Source organism: Gobius niger (assembly GCF_951799975.1).
Source record: "Gobius niger genome assembly, chromosome: 1".
NCBI classification, from domain to species: domain Eukaryota; kingdom Metazoa; phylum Chordata; class Actinopteri; order Gobiiformes; family Gobiidae; genus Gobius; species Gobius niger.
Window position 1 is genome coordinate 57,045,811 of NC_136852.1, and position 25,313 is coordinate 57,071,123.

The 25,313-nt window shown below is 39.2% G+C and overlaps 5 protein-coding genes across 8 annotated transcripts; 4 read left to right on the forward strand and 1 right to left on the reverse strand.

Moving 5' to 3' along the window:
* Positions 1-47: 47 nt before the first annotated feature.
* On the reverse strand, positions 48-2,977 carry p2rx2 (purinergic receptor P2X, ligand-gated ion channel, 2). Its single transcript, XM_079570558.1, has 12 exons — positions 2,745-2,977; positions 2,326-2,461; positions 2,178-2,249; positions 1,997-2,072; positions 1,835-1,931; positions 1,637-1,717; positions 1,412-1,565; positions 1,183-1,313; positions 641-731; positions 501-566; positions 339-416; positions 48-274 (listed from the first exon to the last, which is right to left on the reverse strand). The coding sequence occupies exons 1-12, from the start codon at positions 2,909-2,911 to the stop codon at positions 176-178; spliced, it is 1,248 nt and encodes a 415-aa protein (XP_079426684.1). The 5' UTR covers positions 2,912-2,977; the 3' UTR covers positions 48-175.
* Positions 2,978-3,250: 273 nt separating this feature from the next.
* On the forward strand, positions 3,251-8,267 carry pes (pescadillo). Its single transcript, XM_079561487.1, has 15 exons — positions 3,251-3,415; positions 3,567-3,646; positions 3,768-3,921; positions 4,016-4,125; positions 4,327-4,498; positions 4,607-4,696; positions 4,786-4,902; positions 5,064-5,141; positions 5,242-5,331; positions 6,622-6,752; positions 6,847-6,972; positions 7,100-7,284; positions 7,380-7,522; positions 7,598-7,765; positions 8,005-8,267. The coding sequence occupies exons 1-15, from the start codon at positions 3,392-3,394 to the stop codon at positions 8,077-8,079; spliced, it is 1,743 nt and encodes a 580-aa protein (XP_079417613.1). The 5' UTR covers positions 3,251-3,391; the 3' UTR covers positions 8,080-8,267.
* Positions 8,268-9,270: 1,003 nt separating this feature from the next.
* Positions 9,271-11,760, forward strand: gal3st1a (galactose-3-O-sulfotransferase 1a). The gene is made up of 3 exons (XM_079570252.1): positions 9,271-9,290; positions 10,310-10,456; positions 10,543-11,760. Exons 2-3 carry the CDS (start codon positions 10,329-10,331, stop codon positions 11,690-11,692), a joined length of 1,278 nt encoding a protein of 425 aa, XP_079426378.1. The 5' UTR covers positions 9,271-9,290; positions 10,310-10,328; the 3' UTR covers positions 11,693-11,760.
* Positions 11,761-13,497: 1,737 nt separating this feature from the next.
* lztr1 (leucine zipper like post translational regulator 1) lies at positions 13,498-21,548 on the forward strand. 4 transcript variants are annotated; one of them, XM_079570064.1, is made up of 20 exons: positions 13,498-14,064; positions 14,139-14,201; positions 14,561-14,617; positions 14,694-14,773; positions 14,859-14,967; positions 15,063-15,146; positions 15,239-15,296; positions 15,378-15,517; positions 15,594-15,795; positions 18,510-18,620; positions 18,712-18,804; positions 18,888-18,983; positions 19,069-19,237; positions 19,309-19,478; positions 19,556-19,839; positions 19,912-20,061; positions 20,346-20,451; positions 20,558-20,638; positions 20,962-21,096; positions 21,530-21,548. In XM_079570064.1, the coding sequence occupies exons 1-19, from the start codon at positions 13,895-13,897 to the stop codon at positions 21,076-21,078; spliced, it is 2,340 nt and encodes a 779-aa protein (XP_079426190.1). In that variant the 5' UTR covers positions 13,498-13,894; the 3' UTR covers positions 21,079-21,096; positions 21,530-21,548. The 4 variants fall into 4 exon arrangements, with proteins under 4 accessions (XP_079426190.1, XP_079426189.1, XP_079426191.1 ...); XM_079570063.1 differs by lacking the exon at positions 21,530-21,548 and adding an exon at positions 21,226-21,403; XM_079570065.1 differs by lacking the exon at positions 21,530-21,548 and having other exon boundaries at positions 19,072-19,237; positions 20,962-21,405.
* Positions 21,549-22,550: 1,002 nt separating this feature from the next.
* On the forward strand, positions 22,551-23,246 carry cldn26 (claudin 26; the record flags this gene model as incomplete). The annotated part of the gene is made up of 1 exon (XM_079570399.1): positions 22,551-23,246. The coding sequence occupies one exon, from the start codon at positions 22,551-22,553 to the stop codon at positions 23,205-23,207; it is 657 nt and encodes a 218-aa protein (XP_079426525.1). The 3' UTR covers positions 23,208-23,246.
* Between the last annotated feature and the right edge of the window lie 2,067 nt (positions 23,247-25,313).

Genomic DNA, 25,313 nt, shown 5'->3' on the forward strand with positions numbered 1-25,313 from the left:
AAAGCAGTATTGAAGGTTGAAAGCAGGCGGATAGTAGGACTAGGATCAAGACGGTACTATATTTAATGCGTCAAGAATGAGAGGCAGTTTTGTTATAGTAGCTAGCTCTATTTCAATATGATGGGCCTTTTTTCCAAAGGGTTCAGAAAGGAAGTCTGAGGCAATTGTTCTGATGCTACAGCGGGACACCATCTGACAGGTCTGAGTGGTTGGAGCCATAGTCGACTATGTATCCAAACCCTGTTGAAATATGATCTATGGGCTCTTTGGCAACCTGAAGAATACACAAGGAAAATTAATAACACTGAATATGAGGTCATTGAGCTGCGTGAACTTACTTCGTCAAATTTTCTGTCACTGTAAACTTCATTCTTGTCAATAAATGTAAGCATGATCCAGTCGCAGATGATAGTGCACTGAAGTAGAAAAAAAAATGGTGAACTGGAACAAAATATATACCTGTGAATGAACATATTTAAATAGAGAGGATGAAATCTTACAATCCCAACTGATGTCATTGCAGTCACTAAGCTGATGATAGTTGGAATAAGACTGAATTTCCCGGCCTGCAAGTGTATTTTTAGGAAAAGTGTCACTTAAGGCAATAATTTCACAGATTTTAAATCATTCGAGTTCTTACGTGTCCATGAACTATGACGTCCAGGCGGATCCCATAAGCTTTGATAAGTGTCCTGGACTCTACTCCGTCCTTGTTGTAATATTTGCCAAACCTAGTAAATATGTTTTTTTATATAATAAATACTTGACACATATATATGTGACACATTAGACAAATTTACACAATTATACTTAACATTTTGCTAAAAAAAAAAAAAGCTACCCAGTTTTCTTTAGCTTCACATTTTTTGTGCTTTATGTGGTTTATTTTTTCACTTCTCTATTGGACACTGACAGGAAGTGACATACGTAGAGGTAAAAAAAAAAAGAAAAGGAAATTGTTATCTCAATGAGAAATTAGTGAGTCAGAACTCTGGAACTTTACCTCTATGTCATTAACTTACATATGTCAATAAAAATAACTTTTCTTCATTTAATCGCTGCTTCACTGAAATAAAACTATGATTATGACTTACAACAAATGTTACCCATCTAACTAAGCCATGATTACAAAATAATTAAAACCTGTCATATACACTGTAGGATCAATGGCACAAGTGTCACCTGTAGTAATAGCCTGAATCCGGCAAATCTTTCCTCAGACCAAGTCGCCGAAAGGAGTATGTGGGTTTACAGTATGATGGATCCAAGTCCAGGTCACACTTCCAGTTAATGAACACCCCGATAACTCCACCCTAAACATATATGATTTTAACTTTATTTTACTACATTATTACTACTACATCATTTTGCTGACTGTACTGTGTTCTAAGACATGGTTAATTGTACTTACTGTCCGACAAAGCTCGTTAAAGTTCTCCCTTGCTTTATTTGCAATGTATCCAAGTCTAAAGTTTGGACAATAGGGCTCTTTCTCTTCATCATAATGGCACTTGTTCAGGTATCTGCGCAGCGTACGCTTGTTTTCAGCATCTTTCACGTTGCCCCTGGCAAATAATACATGAGTTGTTTTCAGTTACAGGATACCTCTTATACTGTCATATTAACATGTGCATACCTTAGCACTTTGAATTTGGGGAAGTGGATGGCGTTTCTGATAAATACAGTGAAGTTGATGGCCTCCACTAATGCCGGTTCTCTGTGGAGGACACATATCTTGTTACATGGAAAGACTATAACTGTATCAGCTGTGGGCAGTGGGAATTTAAGGTCTATAATCAGTATATCAAGCTGTATATCATCTGGGACCACTCACCGAATTGCCGCATATTCCTCAACTGGGCACCAGCTCTGGATTTCACAGGTTTTGAATGTGTAGTTGTAATAGCGTACACATCTCCCTGTCCTTCTGCCTACAAGAAAAGTATTTCATATTTTAATTTTAAAACAGAATGTTAAGTGTCAGTAAAGGCAGTACCATGGCCATTGAAGTTGACCTCTCCCTCCACACAGTCTGAATCAGATGTGCAGTTGGCATTGTCAACCTGGTGATACTAAAAGGAAGAAACACTTAAGTGTCTATGTAACCGATAGTCTTAATTCAATTATTGCAGGGCTTCAGCACAATTTAAAGACTAGAGCATTTGTAATGTTTTCACCTCGGGGCAGGTTCCTTGCTGTTGATCGTATGTGACTTCTCTTCTCAAAATTGAACTGATAACATCACCCCCCTGTTTCAAAAGGTAGCATTAGGGTTTCAACTTTATAATCAACACAATGATAAATAGAATAGAGCAGATGACTTACTTCTGAGGGCCGAGCATACTCCACTGTGTCAAGAATGTCATCACCATGAACTGCTGTGCCTTTCATTGTAGTGTAAACAGAGCTCTCTGGATGAGTTTCACTGTCTTGATACGCTTTTTGACTTATAAAAACATACCTTTAAATAGAGCAGCACTTTTAAAACACTTGCAGGAAATTAAAGACTGTCATCTAAAATGCACCATGTTAGGTTGTAGTTAAGCAAGCAGCCTGTTCTGGTGAGCACTGAGTGAAACATTAGTGGATTATTCAAGGTGATCAATTACACAATATGACAAGAACAATTATTATCCAACTTGTGTTTTACTTATGCTGTAATAGAACACTTTCAAAACTCCATTTATTTATTCATTTTCCAGTGGACTATGTAGCTAATAATTGAAATATATTTTCAAACTTACCAGATAAAATAAGTGATGACAAGAAACTGAACTCCTCTGTAAATAACTCCAAGAGTTCTGTTTCTAACCACCATAACCTTTGGTGTCTCATAGTCCCAGAAACCTATAAAATACTCCGTTATAAGCCCCCGTAGCCCCATTAAAAAACTGCGAATAGCTCCACACATGATGAGCGATCAGACTTCTTCACTTAGTATCCAGTTTTTTCATTCTTCTTTTCTCACTACTCTGCTTGTAGAATCCCAGAGCGCATCTCCACAGCATCAGCACCAGGAAGAGAAGGGGTGGGGTTTGCAGCTGTCCGTCAAGGAGGAAACACACCCACCCCTTCCACACACGCGCGCGCACACAAAAATAATAGATACGAGTAGTACTAATACTATTATTACATTATTCTTTTTCTATTTCTTATTCTTGTTATAACCACAATAAAGTAAATGAACAAGTTAATTTAGTGTTTTTTATTTTTAAACAGGCGCAAAAGGACAACCACGCGGGTCCTGACTGTTTATTCACGTCAGTCCACACGTGTAGTGGAAACACGCAGGAGTTAGCCGTGCATTTATAGCCGTCCAAAAACAACGTAATTAGACGCAAGGACAATATTGTACATCGTATTATTGTGGTCACATTATAATTATTTCTAAATGGGAGGCCTTCAAAAGAAAAAGGTAACGCAAATGTGTTTTTTTTAATAGCTTAGCAACATGACTAGCTAGCTAAGTTACATAATGCTCTATCCACCTATTTGGGATTTTTGCAATTCATATACCTCATCCACGTATTTTGTGTGTTTGAAATATTACGTTACACTGTTTTCAGTTTGAGAGGGGCTCTGCCACTAACTACATCACGAGAAATAAAGCCCGCAAGAAGCTGCAGCTGAGCCTCCCAGACTTCAGGTACTTAAGTAGCCTTTTCCATGCGAAGGGGTTAAGCATTGCTTGATTGATTCATGTAAACATCAGTGGACATTTATTACATTATTTGTATCGTGTTAACTTACTCGTTTGTTTATGGCAGACGGTTGTGTATCCTCAAAGGCATATACCCACATGAACCCAAACATAAGAAGAAGGTGAACAAGGGCTCCACTGCACCGAGGACGTTCTATCTCCTGAAAGACATCCGCTTTCTGCTTCACGAGCCCATTGTTGGGAAGTTCAGAGAATACAAGGTAACTCTTTGTTAAAAATGTGTATACAAAATAAATGTTTAATCAAATATCACATTATGAGGTGTAACCACAACTGAATATTCTTTGTTGACAGGTATTTGTTCGCAAATTAAAGAAGGCATATGGAAAAACCGAATGGTCAGATGTGGAGAGATTAAAGGAGAATAAACCAACCTATAAATTGGACCACGTCATAAGAGAAAGGTGAGGGCTTACATAATAACCACCAATAGAGGGCACAATTTAGCCCTGTGTAAATCACAATTTACAGAGTGGGCAACTGAATACTAAAATGCTGAAAACACACTTTGGCAGTTTATTTTCACTTATTATTTTGTATATAAATTCCTTTTATGTGTTTGGTAAATTGACTTATTTTTTGCATGTCCTTTTGTATGTTTTCAGATTCCCCACCTTTATTGATGCGGTTCGTGACATTGACGATGCACTATGCATGTGCTTCCTGTTCTCTACATTCGCACGAACTGGAAAGTGTCACGTTCAAACCATCCAGCTGTGCCGGCGGCTCACTGTGGAGTGGATGAACTATGTGATTGCATCTCGTTGTCTCAAAAAGGTGACAAAGTGGCGTGTTGTTTTTGTAATGCACTAGTGTAATGTTTAAGGGTTTGAAATGACTTGTCTTTGAAATCAATGTCTTTTGACCGTTCTGCCTCACTTGCAGGTTTTCCTTTCAATCAAGGGAATATACTATCAAGCTGAGGTGATGGGACAGCTCATTACTTGGTTGGTGCCATATCAATTCTCACATGATGTAAGTAACCACAGATTTAATTTACTCCTGGGATGGATAAGTGTAAAAGCTATTTGCAGTGAGCACTAAAATATTCCCTTTGTTTATAGCACCCCACAGATGTTGACTACAGAGTTATGGCAACTTTCACAGAGCTTTACACCACTCTCCTCGGATTTGTCAACTTTAGACTGTATCAGTGTCTTAATCTGGTTTATCCACCAAAGGTTTGTTACTTCTATGATCACTACCGTTTAGTTTGTAATCATTTTCACTAGGACTGCACGATATTGAAACAACTGGCAATATCCAACACGTCTCAATATCATGTATGGGAAAATGAAAACTTTCACGCACAATTTAATGCTTCAATTAAACCATTTTGCAGTTGGACAGTAAATCTGAGTCAGAGCTAAAGGAGCAAAACGTGGAGGACTATGCCATGGATTCTGAAAACTACTATGAGGTAACATTTTGTTTTCCCATTGTTTTTTGTTTCTTGGTTGTTGTTGTTGTTGTTGTTGTTTACATTGTTCCTTGCTTCTAAATGATTTTGCTTTCTACAGAAACTTTCTGCCCTCAGTGCCAGTCTGGCTCGAGTGGTGTCTTCTGTTGAGGAAGAAGAAGCTCAACTGGACAAATTTCCTGCTGAAGGAGTAAGAAACCCCCCCTCTCCCCCATTAAAATGTTTATGAGCAGCAAGCATAGTCTATATCAAGGTTTTGCTTGTGCAGGGTTACAGCGTTTAGAGGTGTGAGACCAGGGATTACTGCTCTAGGTTTGGTTGCTAAGTGAAGGTGTTTCTCTGTTTCTCACACTGAGAGGCTTGTTTTGCTCAACAGATCTGAGCATAAATTAAGCGCTGACATTTCTGGAATTCAGAAATGTTTCTAATAATAATGTCCGTTGGCCCCTAAGCCAAAACTGTTAAACATGACTGAGGGGGAATACATGGTCTTTGGTATTTGTGTTTAATATACATTTGACATATTGGTTGCAGTCAATTATCATATTTTCTTCTATGAATGTAAATAAATACTCTTAGGCTACAACTACATTGTCCAAAAAAAAGTCGGGATCGATCTCCCAGTCTCGTGCTTGGGAGCATGGCGATGTACCTTTGGAGCTAAACGAGTGGAGGAAATTGACGCTGCCGCACGTAGATTAAAGGAACAGGCCACTGTTTTTCCATACAGAGATATGTTTTTACCTGATCTTAGACGAGTTGATGTGTACCTGTCTGGTCTTAACGCTTGCGCTCAGTCACGCAAAAGCACCATGTTGTTACCATTTAGCCGCTGCTTCTCGTCTCTATGGGACCAAACAAGGGTGTTAAATGCGACCAAGCTCTTCCACGTTTTCTCTATTTAAATACAGTTACATGAGTAGTTACACGACCAAAGTATAGTCACACAAAATTAAACATGTTGATTTTCTAAGCGGATAAAAAGGGGTACAATAACAGCTTAGGAGTACTTTACAGCGCGGACGTCTGAGTAAAGACCAGACAGTTACGCATCAACTCGTCTAAGCTCAGGTAAGAACAAATCTCAGTATGGAAAAACGGTGGCCTGTTCCTTTAATGTTATGAACCGCCCCACGCTCGTGTATTTGCAGAAAACAGAGTAGTGGTTTTACAGGTTAGGCGATATTTATAGAATCAATTTGTAATTGGGGCAAATTCGCCTGGGTGCCTAAAGATTTGAGTGGGTGCTCCAGCCCTGCAGCAGCCACGGGATTGGCGCCTATTCTCCCAAGTAAACTTCAAGCTTCATGTGCTGTAATATTTATCAAGATGTTATGTCACTCACCCTGTTCTGTACACTTCACAGTGAGATCTCGGGCCTTTTTATTGTGCCTTATTTTTTACACCTAAACTTTCTTTATTAATGTTAAACTTTCTTTATTAATGTTGTTGATATGATGGTTTATTTTTTTTCTATTAGGAAGACATGGAAAATATGGAAGTCAGAGAAAAAGAACTCAAACAGGAGGAAATCACAAAAAAACTTTTCGAAGGCCTCAAGTTTTTCCTCAACAGAGAGGTTCCCAGAGAGTCATTGGCATTTGTCATCAGGTGCGTATCTGTAGCTCTAGTGATCTCCGATAAAAAGCTGGTAAGTCTATGATGGTAAAGATCAATGGTTATTAATCTTCATTGGTCTTTTCAGGTGTTTTGGGGGTGAAGTTTCCTGGGACAAGTCTATTTGCATCGGAAGCACCTATGATGTGGCAGATGAATCCATAACTCATCATATTGTTGACAGACCCAGTGTTGAGAAACAGTACATCAACAGGTATCCACACACTGCTGTATTTTATGCAGATATGTAGAATAGACTTTTTTTTTTTTTTACTTTAAATTGTGATTATTATTTTTTACGAGAGCATTAGGTGGATCTTATAAATGTGCGCTTCTTTCAGGTTCTATATCCAGCCACAGTGGGTGTATGATTGTGTCAATGCCAAGATTGTATTGCCTGTAGAGGACTACTTCATTGGAGTGACTCTGCCACCACATCTCTCGCCTTTTGTGGAGGAGAGGGAAGGCGATTATGTGCCACCAGAGAAACTTAAGATTATAGCCATGCAACAAGGACAGAAACCAGGTATAAACATTTCACAGTAGTTTGGGTGGGCTCTTACGCCGCCTGTTTGTCAGTGTATCTGAGCTGAATCTTACACTTTTGTCATATATCTGTAGTAAACGAAGAGGACAATGAGGGCAGCGATGATGATGAAGAGCAGGAGGATGATGATGAAGAAGACGAGGAGGAAGATGAGGAGGAGGAGGAGGAAGAGGAAGAGAACCTCAAGAAAATGGAGGAGCAGAAAGCCAAGGGCAAAGTATGGCAGTTGATACATGCATTGTGCTAAATACTGTGCGATAATGTCCTTATTGAATTGTTGGTGCACCTGAAGTCATTGCAGGTGAAAGTGACCCCTGGCAAATTAAAGATGGATAATGCAGCCCGCTTGGAGCAAGAGGAGAAAGCTGAGGAAAAACGTCTGGCCATCATGATGATGAAGAAAAAGGAAAAATACCTCTATGATAAAATCATGTTTGGAAAGAAAAGAAAAGTTCGAGAGGTTTGTCCTTTTTTTGTTATTGATTTACCTTAGGTTTGCGCTGATATGATTCATACGATGTCCTTGCAAAGATAAGATTGACATTTTAAACTCTGGACCCTTTTCACAATTGTTAACATATTTGAACGATTTTGTTTAACTGCACGAGGACATGTCAGTAGCCCAGTTTTGACAGTTCAATGACCTTTCAGAATATTCAGATTGCATAGGTGCTTAATAACAAGTGCACTCTTTTACAGGCAAACAAGTTGGCTGCAAAGAGGAAAGCCTATGATGATGCTGAAAAAGCAAAGAAGAAGAAGGCCAGAAAGTAACCTGTTTGGTACACAATACTGAAAATGGAACCCTTTTGTATACAAGCTTAAATAAGGACTGTGCTTTTCAAGTTTAAATGTGAAATGATGTATCTCGAGAGTGACCGGTGGATATTTCATGTATCATGTTGTACTAATGTTCTGCTACTTTGAAGTTAAAATTATATAAAAAGGCTTTTATTCCTTGATGAGTTCTTCCTCAATAACTAATGACTTGGGTCAATCTGCTGTCTTTCGGGATCCTTTATTCTAGGATTGGTCCTTATATATGCCTCCGTTCTCTGTGATGTGACTGATCTTGTTTGGGACAACGGCCAAAACTATCCATAGCCTGTACACATCAGTCTCTTTATTGAGTCTTCAACAGTGGATGCCTCTCTCCCGATCTGCATTCCCTGTGTACCCACCCAGTCAATTCCTGCACTGCCACTCTGGGTGCCTACAGGCACTGCACACCCACAAAAACAAAAGCCACAGTGTCATGTCTGAGCATGACAAGTGGGACTAGTGCCACAAACCTCATTCTTGTAAGTTAAGGTTATGTTCATGTTTGGTGTGAAATGGCCAATTAGCTGGTACTGGGTAGGATTTATTTTATTCTGAGTTACTTCATTGTAATTTGGTAGTGTTTGACCACATACAGCTTGTTAAAGTGTTTTAAACATTACCATAGAGCAGTATTAATCGAGGGAAACAATTACAATCTTTGTTCTTATATGCTCTCTGCATTCGTTATTTTATTCCGTTTTCCACCCCTCCTATCAGCTTGCATCTTGGACTCCACTGTCTGTACTCAATAGCCCTCTGTATGGAGACACAGAATGGGGACTATACAATCTCTCTCCCATTCCCCCTTCCCCCATTTACACTCACTCTGACAAGTGTGTGTGTCCCTTGACAAGTTTCCTACGTCACAGGTGGGTGGAGAAGCCTCCCTGCAGTGCTTAATCCAGCAAACTCTGGCTTTTAGAAATGATAGGGGGAGGTGGCAGTCACCGACATGCACACTGTAGGAGAGGAGAGGGATTGCCAGATGACACGGGTCTGTTACACTGGACATGTGAGAAGGCTAGCAGGGGACAGTGAACCTGCACCGTGCCGGATCTCGATCAGACGACTAAAAAGTGTTATGATGGTTTACTAATCATCTGACACAACATTATGCACTCAAATAAGGAGTGTTTTGATTCATCTTTTGGATTTGCCTGAGGGTAAGCACATTTTATATGCTTATATGTATATTAAATTTGTGCTATTGTCTGTACTATTTTGAATTGTGATCTTGCGCAGAGTTAATTCATAATTGCATAACTATTGAGCCTTCACTTAAATAGAATTTAAAAAAATAGACATTCAGCACTACATGTGGAAAGTATTTTAACATTGGCCAAAAAGCAAAGACCTGTCCAGTTATGAACAGTAGGATTAATTATTAAAGTTAAGCCATACTGTGTTCCAATAAATAAAAGGATACATGCATTTAATTACTTGGGTTCTTACTGAATAGACATATCTGTACTGCAGTACTTAAGCTGGGGGTCACAAGATCAAATGAGAGATATCTATGTTTCATGAAAACTTGCACTGTTGGAGTTACACCTAAAAAAGGTTGACAACCAGAACTTGACTGTGTTCACATCTCAGACCGGATGCGTAACATTTCTTGGAGTGGGACATCACCATCTCATCTCCATGGGAGATGTTAAGCTTGGACTACAAGTACAAACATGAGGTTGTACATACTTTCCATAATAAAGCAGTATCGTCCGTATCTTGATCATTAGAAGCATGTTTGGTATTGCAGACATGTTTATGTTCAGGTTTAATTTAGTTGCTCTTTTTTTAACAAAGCAACATATATACTTTAACATAAGAAGCAAAGTAAAAGTAAACAGCGCAAATTAAATTTGAAAATACATTGATACAATACATGATTATGCTACCCAAAAACATAGATGCCGTTGGTCTTATATGAGTGATCACAGGGTTCAAATTAGTATTGCCTGTGTATCCAGGTTTGTACACATGGATTCCTGAGTCAGGCTGTGACTCGTCTTACCTCTATCTGTAGAGGATGCCAGATCACTTTTCACTCTAATTAATTATTTATTTAATGAGACGGGTGAGAACCATTGGCAGTGTCATTTTTAGTACAAGTAAATTCCAGTGCCTCATTCAATTTATAACTATTACCCTTTAACTTGAAAAGTGTGGCTGACTGTGTTTATAGGTTTTCACTTGACTGAGTCATGACGTTCAAGAAAGTAAGACATTGGAGATCTATGTGCAAAGGCCTTGTCCTGGGCACTGTCCTGACCAGCTGCATGATCCTGCTGTACTGCCTGTCTATGCCACAAGTCCACATCAACTTGCCTGAGTAAGAATACAAAGTCTTTATATTTTTAGAAAGTACACTATGTACTAACTCATTGCTAAAAGTCATGTCTTATATCTTTTTTGTAGGGTACCTGTACCATATTCCTGTGCCCATCGCCCTTTTCAGCTCCATCCCAAAGTGACCATTAATACCTCTCAACAAAGCATGGGTAAAACATGTTCTCCTAAAGTGGATATAATGTTCATGAAGACTCACAAAACAGCCAGCAGCACTTTCCTCAACATACTTTTCCGCTTCGGTGAGAAGCACCGGCTCAAGTTTGCTTTCCCCAATGGCAGAAATGACTTTTTCTACCCTTCATTTTTTGAGCGATACCAAGTCAAAGACTATAGATCTGGAATGTGTTTCAACATTGTTTGCAATCACATGCGCTTTAATGCATCTGAGGTTGCCAAATTACTCCCAATAGATACTTCATACATTTCAATTCTGAGAGACCCAGCAGAACTTTTTGAATCATCTTTCCACTACTTTGGCCGATTGGTACCATTCACCTGGAAGATACCAGGCGAAGATAAGATGACTGAGTTTCTACTCAACCCTGATAAATATTTTGATCCAGATGGCTTCAACTTTTTCTACCTCAAGAATCTGCTGTTTTTTGACTTTGGACATGACAACACACTTAAATCAACTGATCCTCAGGTAGAAGAAGGAATCAAATCTATTAGTGAGCGCTTTCAACTGGTCATGTTAGTGGAGTACTTTGAGGAGTCCCTCATTTTGCTGAAGGATGCTCTCTGTTGGGACATGGATGACTTACTTTTCTTCAAGCTCAATGCACGCAAGGGATCCACTGTGTCCAAACTGACACCTGAACTCAGAGCAAAAGCACTTGAGTGGAATGCCATTGACTGGAAGCTTTACCAACATTTTAACAACACCTTTTGGATGAAAGTGGCAAGGTATGGAAGGCAGCGAATGGCCCAGGACGTGGCAGAGCTCAGGAGGAGGAATGAGGAGATGGCGAACATCTGCATTGAAGATGGTCATGCTGTGGAGGCAGGCAGCATCCATGAGACAGCTTTGCAGCCCTGGCAGCCACTTGGAGAAAAGTCCATTATGGGCTACAATCTGAAAAACAATGTGGACAAAGCGTATAAAAAACTGTGTCGCAAAATGTTGACGCCTGAAATACAGTATTTAACAGAACTTGGTGTTAACCTGTGGATCACCAAGCTGTGGGGACATGTTCGAGATATCATAAATTGGTAACAGCTAATGTGGGAACAGTTTATGGCTGTGGACAAACATTGAACAAACAATGTTTCCACATCAAGACAATTGTATATTAAAATGTTTGTTGCATTGTTGGTGATGAATTCTACTTTGTACTGTTTGGTGCTAGTCATTCCAATCTATATCTACTAATAAAATTACTATTTTGTATAGTACTTAGATATATGGCACTTCAATGTTGTCAACTATACTGTATCTTTCTATTTACATATAGCTGCTAACTCCTACAGAACAAGACCAAAGACTCCCAGACCAAATATGTTTACTTTGTTATCCATATCAGTCATTATTCTTAATTTTGACATAAATTATACATTGTCATATATGACACATAAACATAAACGTTTGTCCTTTGTCACATGTTGATAATAGCAATTAATGGCAATTTAAGAAACTGTAAAACAAAGCCTATTTTGTGTGATGCTTCATGAATTTTACAATGATAATAAAGAAAAACGTTTAAAATGTATGGTTTACAGCCAGTGCTTCTTTATGTCTTGATTATGTTATATGTTTGATTATTTAGTTATTTGGATTTATAATCATGTATCACAAAGTATTGCAAGGATGAGACAGAACCAAAGGACAAGTCAATCTGATTCTGAAGCCACTGTGGAAATCAGAACAGTCTTGGACCAATGCTGCCACCTAGAGGAAAAAAACACATACAATATTTGACCTTCCCACTGTACAAGCGAAATATTTGAGCTTCCACCACCAGGAATAGATCAAAATCCAATCGAAACAGAATCTGATAAGGGTCTAAAATATGCCAGTCCATTCTCCTGAAGTGTGTTTATTTTAAACTAGAGATGTCCTCTTTCTTTCGAATGAGAAGTGTGTGTGTGGCTGGCCAGGCTACTCTTTTTTTTTTTTTTATTTACAGTAAAGCATAAATATATACATTATGTACATTATATATACTTAACTGATTCTCTTCGCTCCCTACACGGTTTTTGGTCTGTAAGCTGTAATGCACTTTGTGATACCTTTCGGAATGAAAAGCGCTTTATAATTAAAGTTTGATTGATTGATTGATTGATTGATTGATTGATTGATTGATTGATTGATTGATTGATTGATTGATTGATTGAGTCAATGTTAGTCTATGACAAATGTATTCTGCCAACATAGCAGCTCTCCATAGTAAAAGTGGACTTTCCAGAACTCTATGACAAAAACAAGAGAGAAAAAACACAAAAAAACAAAACAAAGGAGCACAAATTAAACAGAAATTAAAATGACATTATTCATTAATGGAACAATTCTTCATAGATGTTGATTAGGTTAATTGTTTTTTTTGTTTGTTATGTGTTTGGTAACCTAGCCAGGCTACACAAATAGAACGTATTACTAGAGAATAAATAAAAGCCCAAATAGAACTCAACAGTTACCATGGAGATCCAGCTGTTAGCATTCATTTCCATTGACTAACATTTGCTAAACACGGTATAAAAGTGGAGGAAAAAAGCCGTGGAACATCTCCGTTAGATATATTTACCAGCAGTAACTCAGCAGCTAAGTCACCGTGGTGTCTGAGAATTTAAAAGTTAAAATAACTTTTAAATTCTCATTTCTCATCACTTTACAATTGCTGCTAATCCCACTAGACTACACGTACCGCAGTTTGAGAACCACTGGCTAAGGGGTAAAAATATGCTAATACTTCTTTACAAACAAAAGTTGAACGAATTTCTGCCATCACTGTGCATGGTAGACAATAAAGTTTTTCTATTTTATTAGCTCTTCTTTTTTTTTATGTGTTTCTTTGCCGACAGGAAGTCTCCGTGAGGGGGCGTGGCCGTGACTGAGCGCCTCAGCTCCTGTTATGCTAGTTTAGTGCTATGTTTATGCCTTTATGGATGTTTCCATTGAGGTCGTTTTTACGTTGGTTATTTTAGAGGCGTCTAAGACAGATATATATATATCAACTTCAACAAATGCAACTTTCAACAGTTGGGCTGAGTTTACAGCGCTAGCTTCCCTAATTTAGCTCACCTTAGTTAGCAATATAGCTCGAGGTAGTGAATTTGACGGGAAAAAAACAACTTTTCGCATATTCTGGTAAAAGTGCGCCTTCAAATAAATTGTGAGAGTAAATGCGTTGTCAGCAGCTGCTCTTGTGATGCTGTTCGGCCACAAAACGTAATATTTTGCGTTAGCAGCCACCTTGTTTGGATGAGTTTCCGATCTACGATGAGTTGTAAATCAACCAAAGTCGCCCCGAGTGTAGATTTTGACCACAGTTGCTCTGACAGTGTGGAGTATCTGACGCTCAATTTTGGGCCATTTGAGACCGTACATCGCTGGAGAAGGCTACCTCCTTGTGACGAGTTTGTGGGTGCCAGGTAAATATCACAACAAATACTTTGAAGATGCAGTTTCGGGGTCATTTATTAACCCTGGAAATCTGTCTGTCCAGACGAAGCAAGCACACAGTTGTGGCCTACAGAGATGCAATATATGTTTTTGGTGGAGATAATGGGTAAGTAGCCAACACATTGTGGACCCTCCACAACATCACAACACACACAATTGATAAAGCATGGTATCAAATGACACACAGTTTGGTGTCTGTGTTTTCATGTCACACAGACACCAAACTGTGACATGAAACTAGTCTCACTACTTGAAAGTCATCACATAAAGTTTGATTCACTGCATTTGTTGGTTCATTCAAACTTCATCTTATTCATCTATTTATTTAAAAGGTTATTCATAAGTAACAAACAAAGCCACACCAGTGTCAAAGTTCAGCTCATGATATTTGTTTCGACACTGGGAATAATGTGAATTTCCTTTATTATGTGAGGAGATTGAAGTGCGGATTTACTTTCTCAACAGGAAGAACATGTTAAACGACTTACTTCGCTTTGATGTTAAGGACTGCTCATGGTGCCGGTAGGTTCAGAAGAAGACTGTTTTAGTTATTGGTGGTTATTCCATATAACAAAATGTTTTGACTTGTTATTTGCAGGGCTTTTACCACCGGGACCCCACCTGCACCCAGATATCACCACTCCGCTGTTGTCTATGGCAGCAGCATGTTCGTTTTTGGTAAAGTATTTCTTCATATTAATCAGGAAATTTCACAATTTAATATTTTTGAATATAAACTTTTGCATTGCTCTGAATCTTTTAGGGGGCTATACCGGAGACATTTACTCAAACTCAAACTTGAAGAATAAAAATGATCTTTTTGAGTACAAGTTTGCCACTGGGCAGTGGACTGAATGGAAGGTAGAGGGAAGGTAAAGAGCTTTTATTGAAATTAGTGTTAATATTCTGCCACGTGTCTTGAGTAGTTCACCACAGACCCAGTGAATACTGTTTTATTTCTTTTTAGTTTGCCCGTGGCTCGATCTGCTCATGGAGCCACAGTCTACAGTGACAAACTTTGGATATTTGCTGGCTATGATGGGAATGCACGGTACTTGTGTTTCCTTGTAACTCAATCTATAAATGATTTTTGCTATCGCTACATCTTTTGTGTATTTATTCTGTGTTTATTTCTGTCTTTAGGTTGAATGACATGTGGACTATCAACCTACAGGACAGAGAGCATGCCTGTTGGGAAGAGGCCAGTGGAATTTATACCTTGTTATTTCTTTAAAAAGAAACATTTTGATCACATTACTGATGTCTTACTGTCGTTGAACAGATTGATCAAAGTGGAGAAATTCCACCCTCTTGCTGCAACTTTCCTGTTGCCGTTTGCCGGGACAAGATGTTTGTGTTTTCTGGTCAGAGCGGAGCCAAAATCACCAATAACCTTTTCCAGTTTGAGTTTAAGGGCCACATGTGAGTTTGATAGTCTCCAGGCCTATGATATGGACCTGTTTGTTGATTTATTGTAATACATGTGCCTTTGTCCCAGGTGGACGCGCATCCCAACTGAACACTTGCTGCGGGGCTCGCCTCCTCCTCCACAGAGGCGTTACGGTCACACTATGGTTGCTTTTGATCGGCACCTCTACGTGTTTGGTGGAGCTGCTGACAATACACTGCCCAATGAGCTGCACTGCTATGATGTGGACTCTCAAACCTGGGAAGTCATTCAAGCCAGTGGGGACAGTGAGGTCTGTGTTCAGAGGTCTTTATATTAGCTCTATTTTATGTGATGTTGCTGTCTGACACGGACATTGTATACATTTCTATTGGTATGAAAATGTTGCTATGTATATACATTACAGCTGAAAAGTTTGGGGTCACTCAATCAACTTCTATAGTTTTTCTCATCAGCACAACAGTTTTCAGCAGTGCTAGCATAATTGCATAAGGGTTTTCTTGCACAATTAGAGGGTAATTGATTTGAACACTGGAGTGGTGGTTGCTAGAAATGCGCCTCTGCACCGCTATGTAAGTATTCCATTAAAAATCACCCGTTTCACCCTTTTCTTTCAGAAATAAGGACATTTTAAAGGAATAGGCCACCGTTTTCCAAACTGAGATATGTTACCTGAGCTTAGACGAGTTGATGTGTACCTGACGCTCAATCACACAAAAAGACCAAAGATGTTGTTAGCATGTAGCCTCTCCTCCTCCTCTATGGGGCCAAATGGGTGAAGTTTGAAGCGACCGAGCTTTTCCACGTTTTCCCTATTTAAATACGGTTACGTGAGCTGTTACACGATCCAAGTATAGTTACACAAAATGAAACATGTCGATTTCCTAAGTGGATAAAAAGGGGTACTATATATTGTAGCAATACCTTAGGAGCACTTCAGTGTCCGAGCAGAGAATTCTATTCACCTTATTCCGGAAGTTCGCATGGACGCTGCCATGAATTGTGCCCGCCCCTTCTCTCCTATAAGTTAACATAGGACTGGAGAAGTCCTGTTGAAATAAGTTACTACACGAAAACACAGCCGATTTTAGGCCGCGCAGAGAAACTGCAGTGTTGACATGTTGGTGCAAGTGAACATTGGACATTTTACACAAATCAATCTACTAAACATCAGATTTTAGAGGTGAACATTTTCCCTCGTTCTCCGATTAAATAAACGGGCTTCGCGCTCTACTGGAAGTGTCAATACAACGGAAGTGCTGAGACAAAGCAAAAAGAGGCAAAAGTGGGTGGGGTGGAATAAGGTGAATAGGAGTGAAGATATTATGCGTGGACGTCGGTGTTATTACACCTTACGATATAGTTCCCCTTTTTATCCGCTTAGAAAATTGACATGTTTAATTTTGTGTAACCATACTCGGATCGTGTAACATCTCACGTAACCGTATTTAACCCTTGTGTCGTCCCCAGGGCCACTTATATACAGTATATGCGTTAACATCCATGACTTTTACCAGTAAATTTTTTTTTCAATTTTTTGATTAAGTGATTACAATGTTATGAGAAAGAGTTACACACGTGGTCACCTGGGGTCATTTTTGACCCCATTTTGTGTGTCTAATATCTCAGCCATAAAATATCATTTTTCAATAAGTTTGGGTTCTATCTTTAGTGTAGCTTCAGACTAATGGCCTGATACTAAATGTTTGTGTTTTTATTTATTTTCTTCAGTTGGTAGGCCTTGGTAGGTAAAAAAAACACAAAATCCCGATCAAACAACAGTCAGAAAATATCAAAAATCGAATTCTGCGGATAACTCGGACTATCTGGTCAGTTTCCAAATGGAAATAGTCAAAATTTTGTGTTAATGCAATTTTTGAATTTTCTCATACATTTGAATGAGAACAAATAGTTACACTCGTGGTCACCTGGGGTCATTGTTGACCCCATTTTGTTTCTCTAATATTTCACTCATAAAATAACATTTTGAAATAAATGTGGTTCTATCTTTAGTTTGACTTCATAAAAATGCACTGATAGTAAATTTACCAGTTTTTATTATTTTTTGAGACGGTGGGACATGTTTATGTAAAAAGAAAGTCAAATTTTGAGCCAAAAATGGCCCTGTAACACTGAAAATCCTGAAGTGGATATAACTCGAAGTATTTGGTGACTTGGGCACTGGGAGAGGCTCAAAGGTAGAGCAGGTTCTGTTTTTGAAAAATGTTTCATTTTTGAATGAGAGCAAATAGTTACACTCGTGGTCTCTGGGGTCATTTATGACCCCGGCAAAATCCCATTCATTTCTATGGACATGAGCCGATCCTCCATGTTTTTCTGTCTTTGACCTTTTGTACCGACTTCATTTGTGCTTCAAATATGAAACCATTATTATGTTTCCATCCCAGAGGACCTCCTTGACATTAGTCTGAAGTTACACTAAAGATAGAACCCAAACTTATTGAAAAATGATATTTTATGGCTGAGATATTAGAGAAACAAAATGTGACCACGAGTGTAACTCTGCATTATGGGGCACACAAGGGTTAAATAGGGAAAACGTATAAGAGCTTGGTCGCTTCTAACTTCACCCCCGCTTGGCACCATAGAGGAGAGGAGAAGAGGCTAAATGCTAACAACATCATTGGTCTTTTTGCATGACTGAGCGCACACACAAAGGCTAAGCTCGGGTAAGAACATATCTCAGTATGGAAAAACAGTGGCCTGTTCCTTTAAGTGACCCAAAACTTTTGAGCGGTAGTGAGAAGCAGTTGCTGATTGAGGTTCTAGGTGGAAGGTTGAATTAGGCAAGACAAGCAAAAGACATTCCTGTGGATCATATGGTGCTGTTTTGAAGAGTCACAAATTTGACATTTCTAGTAAATTCCATTCATTGTCCAGAAAGATACTTAGAACCTCTATACAAGCCTAAGTGTAACGTATAGATATAGTTTTACATTGTTTTAATTGACAGCTAAAATGAAAACAACACCTACTTGTTTCCAGATGCCAAGTGGAAGGCTCTTTCATGCTGCTGCTGTCATTCAAGATGCCATGTACATTTTTGGTGGCACAGTGGACAATAATGTCAGAAGTGGAGAGATGTACCGCTTCCAGGTTTGTGTCACTCACAGATTTAGCTCATATTAATATGTATTTCTTATGTCTTTTTACTCTTTACTACTATTGTTTTGTCTCTATTTTGCAGTTCTCATGTTACCCAAAGTGTACTTTACATGAAGATTATGGTAGACTTTGGGAGAACCGTCAATTTTGTGATGTAGAGTTCATCCTTGGGGAGGTGAATCTGTTTTTGGTTCAAACCTCATTAGTGAAAAATCATTGACTGACCGTAACCCTTTTTTCTTGTGTTATAAAATGTAGAGGGAACAAAGAGTTTTGGGACATATTGCTTTAGTGACTGCAAGATGCCAGTGGCTGCGCAAAAAGATTCTGCAGGCTCGAGATAGACAGCGATCGGTCAGAAAATTCAATAGCATACTTTAAAAACCTAGCTTACTTGAAAGTCATTAGCATCGATTTCAAAAGAATGTGTTGTGTCCAGAAGTGTAAACAGGATAGTGAAGAAAGTGATGAGGGGGCAACCCGCGGCCCTAAGGATATTCCTGGGGGCAGCCAGCTGCTGGAGGTTCACATCAGAGAAGCAGAGGCCCAGCCATTTGAGGTCCTGATGCAGTTCCTCTACACTGACAAAATCCAGTACCCCCGCAGAGGTATTGTCACAGATGGGTTCACATTCATGCGGATATTCCCATTCCACTGATTAACTTTTCTGTTCTTATAGGTCATGTGCAAGATGTCCTGTTGATTATGGATGTGTACAAGCTTGCCCTGAGTTTTAGATTGTCCCGTTTAGAGCAGTTATGTGTGCAATACATCGAGGCCTCTGTCGACCTGCAGAATGTTCTTAGTGTTTGTGAAAATGCCAATAAATTGCAACTTGATCAGTTAAAGGTATAGCCTTTTACATCGGATATTTATTTCAAAATCGTTTGCATCAGATGCATTAATCCACACATTTCTATTTACAGGAGCATTGCCTTAATTTTGTGGTGAAAGAATCACACTTCAACCAGGTGATCATGACAAAAGAATTTGAACACCTGTCCACCCCTCTGATTGTGGAAATAATCAGGCGCAAGCAGCAGCCCCCTCCTCGTGTTTACTCTGACCAGCCAGTGGACATCGGCACATCTCTGGTGCAGGACATGAAGGCTTGTTTAGAGGGAGGTGGTCTGGAGTTCTGTGACATAATCCTGCTGTTAGATGGGCACCCACGACCTGCCCATAAGGCCATACTAGCGGCACGATCAAGGTAGGAGTGACCTACTCAAAACAATTGTTATTATGGTCATATAAAATCAATGTAACATTGTTTTCTCAAAAGTTATTTTGAAGCCATGTTCCGCTCCTTCATGCCTGAGGATGGTCAGGTGAATATATCCATTGGAGAGATGGTTCCAAGCAAACAGGCATTTGATTCCATGCTGCGCTACATCTACTACGGAGACGTCAATATGCCTCCAGAGGATTCTCTGTATCCTTAGTGATAATAATAATACCTTTTATTTAAAAGCGCCCAAGGACACTGTACAATGGAAACATTAAAAGCAGGTAACATAATGAAACAGTACAGCATTGAGATGGTGAGTGTGGGACTAGGTGGTGTAAGAGTGTCTGAACAGGTTCAGTGCTTCTCACTTTCTGTGAATGCAACCATTGGTATTTGTAGAACTGTTGTAAATGCTGCAATTATTACTCAACTAATTGTTGAAATGGAAAGACGCACAGTTATTCTACACCCTTAACTGAACTAAACAGCTATCTGTTTGCTGCACCCTATTATTACGGGTTCTCAAACAACCGTCTCCAGGCTTACTGCAAGCAAAATTTGGAGATGAATGTGACCGTGGAAAATGTGTTGCAGGTATTTGTGTTTTTAACTAATTGATTTACTGTTACCTCGTGGTTATGATTTTATCATTCATAGTAAATATGAGTGCCTATGGTATTTTGTTGTTTTTCTACTTCAGATTCTGGAAGCCGCTGATAAAACTCAAGCTTTAGATATGAAGAAGCACTGCCTCCACATTATTGTGCACCAGTTCATCAAGGTGGGTGGGATTGTATCTGGAGCGCTTGGGGTTTGCTGCCCACTCTCCGCAGCTGAGCTAACCCACTAGCCCTGTCTTCTTTGCGGGAGACTGACATTTTTGGCCTGGTATTTTACAGCCAGGCCGGCTGAACAAGCACCTTTTCACATAACAATAAGGTCACTTAGATTATTCCTTGTTGTTTTAGCGACTCAATTTCCACCCTGTCATAATGGTTTGTGTTAAGCTTTTTCACTTTGTTTTAGAAGATTTCCTCTTCATTTAATGAGTTGCTGTTTGATTTATGTTTGATTTATTTCATTTTTGCTCTTCCTTTTCTAAAGGTATCCAAGCTCCCCAACCTACGCTCCCTCAGCCAGCTACTGCTTTTGGACATCATAGAGTCTCTAGCTTCTCACATATCAGACAAACAGTGTGCCGAGATGGGACCTGATATTTAAGATGACTTAGGCAAACCAGTAAGCTCTTTTTCCTCTTGTGGCCCCTACCCAAGTCATTCCCTAGACCTAAACCTCCCTTTATGTTGAACATTGCATGTTGTCAAACATTGTTTTTGATTATGCTCTATTGTTTGTCTTTGTAAACAGAATGCCATCATCTATGAAATGCAACATGTCTTTAAACGTGGTATTTATTTATGTTGTGCATATATTTTAAGCTCTATTCAGCCACATCTGATTATATGTAAGAAATCTCATGTATAGTGTCTGTCATTAGCCTATTTAACAGATTTTCTACAATTCTGCCTGTGACTGACATTGAAATGTGTTATGTATTGACTGGCATTATTATGCTGTATTAAATACATTGCAATCTATTTATAGCTTTAATAAAACAATTATGAATCTATTTCTCGCATTTGATTTCACTACTACATGTTTACTTTCATAGGAGACTCAGAGCCAGACCAGGCAAGACCAGAGAGGCTTTTGACACCTAGATTTTTCATATGAAGGTTAGTTTTATCCACACATGCAGAATATGCCATACGCCGCTGCTGTATTTCTAGGTCAGATTAAGTTGCCTGGTAATGCACAATCAACCTGTCTAAGTGAAATTAAGACTGAATTAAGGGATCAGATTACTAAAATCATCTTTTGGATGCGCATTTTGTATTTGTTCTTGACTGAGGCATCCATTTTGTTTATGCATTACCTGGAAAACTGAAGGTTAAGCCTTGACCTTTCTTCAAATGGGCCTGTCCCTCAGAGGTTTCAGCTTCCGCAGATCAGTGCATGATAAGCCTGGACAATGCTCCTTGTTAAGGTTGAATTCCTTAATGTGCAGCACAATTTGTCCAAACCTATATGTATTTGTATTAACCACATTCACACACCTTTCCCCCCTAATCCTCAGCACAGACATTGTAAAAACAGTGGTGCAAGACCGTATCACTTACTCTTCTATCAATGAAAGCTAGTGTTGAATACTTGTAAGTACTGGACGTTGAGCACAAAGCACTATTCATTGCGTTAACATCTCAAACGGATCAATTGTTGGTTTATTTCAGTATTAACACATTCATCAATCACATTCAAAGAAATAACCAACCTAAAGCTCAGTAAAAAGTCAGTGGAGGAATCCCAGATAAGTGTTTTTTTGTGTATGGGGTAGTGCTCATGTTTCGTTCATTTAAGCTGTTTCTTGTATGCATGCTGCCCAGAATCCCGTTGGACATATCCAGTTACATCTAAAAACGGTGCTCCTTGTTCAATGTCCAGATATTGAACGCTGAAGCACAACAGTGTGTCTCTTGTCATGGCACAGTGCTGGGCTATCTCCCTCTCCTCAGGTGCATTTTTCAGAGTCTTGCGTGAGTGGGCCGGCCCAGTTGGTCTTGTTACCTTAGTTGGTGGGATGAGTTTTTGAAAGCTTTTTTGGACCGTCTACTTGACTCGGCTGCAGACTGAAGATGGTTTTCCTCACACCAAAGCTCATGCAAAGGACTGCCCTGTTTGTGACTTTCGGAGGCTTCTTCACTTCTTTGATGACCATGTTTATTCCCTTTTGGAAAACTATGAATTCTGATTTAAATGAGATGGAGAACTGGTTTTCCGGATTGTTCCACATGTGCCTCTATACAGAAGAAGTGGGAATCCAGTGCAAGGCTTACGAGTCGGTTTTAGGACTACCGTGGGACCTCCAGATCTCCAGAGTGATCATGTCTGTGTCTATGGGAACAGGTGGCTTGGCGATGGTGACGGCATTTCTCGGTCTGGATGGAGTGCAGGTTTTTGCGGGTCAGCCTGATTTCAAAAGAGGGCTGCTTATCTTTAGCGGGGTGCTGGCGTGGGTCTCTGGCCTCACTACCCTGGCCCCTATATCAATAGTGGCCTACACGACGGTGGTGGAGTTTTGGGACAGTGGCTTCCCTGATGTGATGCCCCGCTGGGAGATTGGAGAGGCCATGTTCTCAGGATGGTTTGGAGGGCTGGCTCTGGTCATCGGAGGGACACTGTTCTTTATCGCTGTGTGCATGGGAGACTTTGATCAGCGGAGTCAAAGTGCGAATGATGGTGCACTGGTGAAGCACAGGACACAGCATTACCTAAAGACCGAGGTTTTATAACTGATCTTTCGACCTCATCTTGGGCCTATCCTCATATCTATGTTTAGCCTCTTTGGATTTACGCATAGTGAGAGTCTGTAGGCCCTAATAAATACCTGATGCAATCTGTTTTGTCTAATGAAACAAAGTGCGTAGCTTTTTATTGTGTTCAGTCAGTTTAACAAATGTATCAATCAAAAACTGGCACAAGCGTAAAGTCTTCTTCCTCAGCAAAAACATTAACAAAAGTATCAGAAATGGTAGGATGATTCAGCTGTGTTTGATTGTTTTTAGTTGAAAAGAGTTTTAGGGATTTTCTGTTCTGTTTAGTAATTCCTTTCAAAAACAGTGAGGTTCTTATGAAGGTGGGAGAATGGATGAAAATTAGCTCATGTTTGCATGCATGAGTCCCATGTGTGTTCATTAACAGAAGTTACATAAGCCTTTTATAAGCACCATCTTATTCTAGTGCGTGCTGCCAACCTTACAAGTTTCCCAACCAAATGCTTCCTTATTTCTTATTTACACCAGTTTTCTTTTCTCATGTGTTAATTATTTGTCCCTGAAGATGCGGCAGATCCACTGACTTGATTTATTTGTATAAGCTATTTGTTCAAGGTCAGTCAATTTGATTTGTGTGTGTGCTGCTGCTCCTCCCTCTCTTTCATCTTTACTTGATGGTTTTTTTTTTTTTTACATGTGAAGAAATAACTAAAGCAGTGTTAATTTCGTCGACTAAAATATTTAGTCTTAATTTTAGTCAAAGTGATATTTTTGACGACTAAAATTGGACTAAAACTAAATTAAAAGTTTTTCATGAGACTAAAACTATGACTAAAATGTCCAGATATTTTAGTCGACTAAAATAAGACTAAATAAAAATGAAAGGGAGAGACTAAAATCATCCAAACTTCAATTGAGCGTCTGAAAGAGCCTCAGATCATGTAAATTCACTGCCAAAGGAGCAGCTCTGAGCTTTATTCATGTGGAGCAGCTCCATGAAGTCGAGGACCTTGATTAAATATAATTAGAATGAATAATATAAATGCAAAGTCGACTAAATTAGTCTTAATTTTAGTCGACTAAATTGACATGCCATTTTAGTCAACTAAAACTAGACTAAAATTGAAACTTTTTTTTGACTAAATCTCGACTAAAATTAAACTACATTTTAGTCAAAAGACTAAGACTAAAACTAAAATAAAATATGTTGTCAAAATTAACACTGAACTAAAGAGGTAAGAAAACAAAAGGCAGCCATGTGTGTCCTGTTTAGACCAGTTTGTACCACCATAAAATATTTGACCAGAACCACCAAGCCTCAAATCAGATCTATACAGGTCTAAAATAGATCTGCCTTGAACTGAACTATGTCTAAACTGGGAAAAACAGCACAAAATAAATGTACCTTCAATTGAATAGAATAAAGTCTAAAATTCCATAACATTCCACCCTGATCATCAGGGGGACCGAGGCTGTTTATCACATGGGTTAGTTGTCACATTGCTTATTATAGCCACACTAGAGGGCGCTGTGACGTGATCTTTGTATTGAACATCAAGTTTAACATCCTGATTCTTCTGCTTTAATATGTTATCATTCCCACAAACAAAACACATTGAAATGTGGACAGGATTTGTCTTTTCTTATATTCTCTTTTTTATGAGGTTTGGCCGATTTTTCAACTGTCTGATGTTTTTGACAACCAGCCTCGGTCCCCCCATCCACTGGTATAAACATTTCATCTTTGTAAACGCTGTTTTACACACTTATGTGAGAGTGGAAATATCCTGGGAGCTCATTTCTATAAGACTCTGTATACCTTTTAATCCTGCTCCAATCCCCTGAGGGAAACAAGTTCTTTCTGCACCACCCACCCACTCCCCCTCTGTACATTACTGAATAAATGCTGCAAATTAAAAAGTTACATGTAATGAAATGCCAGTTGCTTGTTAAGGCTTTGATGAATGAAATTGTCATCGTTGTGTTATTCTCTCAAATGTATGCAGAAAGTGAGCAATGTTACAGAGACGAGGGAAACAATAGGGCTTAACTGGCAACCCAAGACTTTGACATGTGGAGTCGAAGCTGACAGGGCGCGCGGGCGGGTGAGGGGAGGGGAAGTGG

What these genes read in the sequence shown, in the direction of transcription:
- p2rx2 (XM_079570558.1), bottom strand. Translation starts at nt 2,911, where the DNA reads ATGTGTGGAGCTATTCGCAGTTTTTTAATGGGGCTACGGGGGCTTATA. An exon ending in GTCATCACTTATTTTATCTG is followed by an intron (nt 2,462 to 2,744) that starts GTAAGTTTGAAA and finishes CTCTATTTAAAG; the next exon opens with GTATGTTTTTATAAGTCAAA. An exon ending in ACGTCATAGTTCATGGACAC is followed by an intron (nt 567 to 640) that starts GTAAGAACTCGA and finishes ATACACTTGCAG; the next exon opens with GCCGGGAAATTCAGTCTTAT.
- pes (XM_079561487.1), top strand. Translation starts at nt 3,392, where the DNA reads ATGGGAGGCCTTCAAAAGAAAAAG. An exon ending in TCATTGGCATTTGTCATCAG is followed by an intron (nt 6,753 to 6,846) that starts GTGCGTATCTGT and finishes TGGTCTTTTCAG; the next exon opens with GTGTTTTGGGGGTGAAGTTT. An exon ending in AGAAAAGAAAAGTTCGAGAG is followed by an intron (nt 7,766 to 8,004) that starts GTTTGTCCTTTT and finishes ACTCTTTTACAG; the next exon opens with GCAAACAAGTTGGCTGCAAA.
- gal3st1a (XM_079570252.1), top strand. Translation starts at nt 10,329, where the DNA reads ATGACGTTCAAGAAAGTAAGACATTGGAGATCTATGTGCAAAGGCCTT. An exon ending in GTCCACATCAACTTGCCTGA is followed by an intron (nt 10,457 to 10,542) that starts GTAAGAATACAA and finishes TCTTTTTTGTAG; the next exon opens with GGTACCTGTACCATATTCCT.
- lztr1 (XM_079570064.1), top strand. Translation starts at nt 13,895, where the DNA reads ATGAGTTTCCGATCTACGATGAGTTGTAAATCAACCAAAGTCGCCCCG. An exon ending in AAGGACTGCTCATGGTGCCG is followed by an intron (nt 14,618 to 14,693) that starts GTAGGTTCAGAA and finishes TGTTATTTGCAG; the next exon opens with GGCTTTTACCACCGGGACCC. An exon ending in AGCATGCCTGTTGGGAAGAG is followed by an intron (nt 15,297 to 15,377) that starts GCCAGTGGAATT and finishes GTCGTTGAACAG; the next exon opens with ATTGATCAAAGTGGAGAAAT.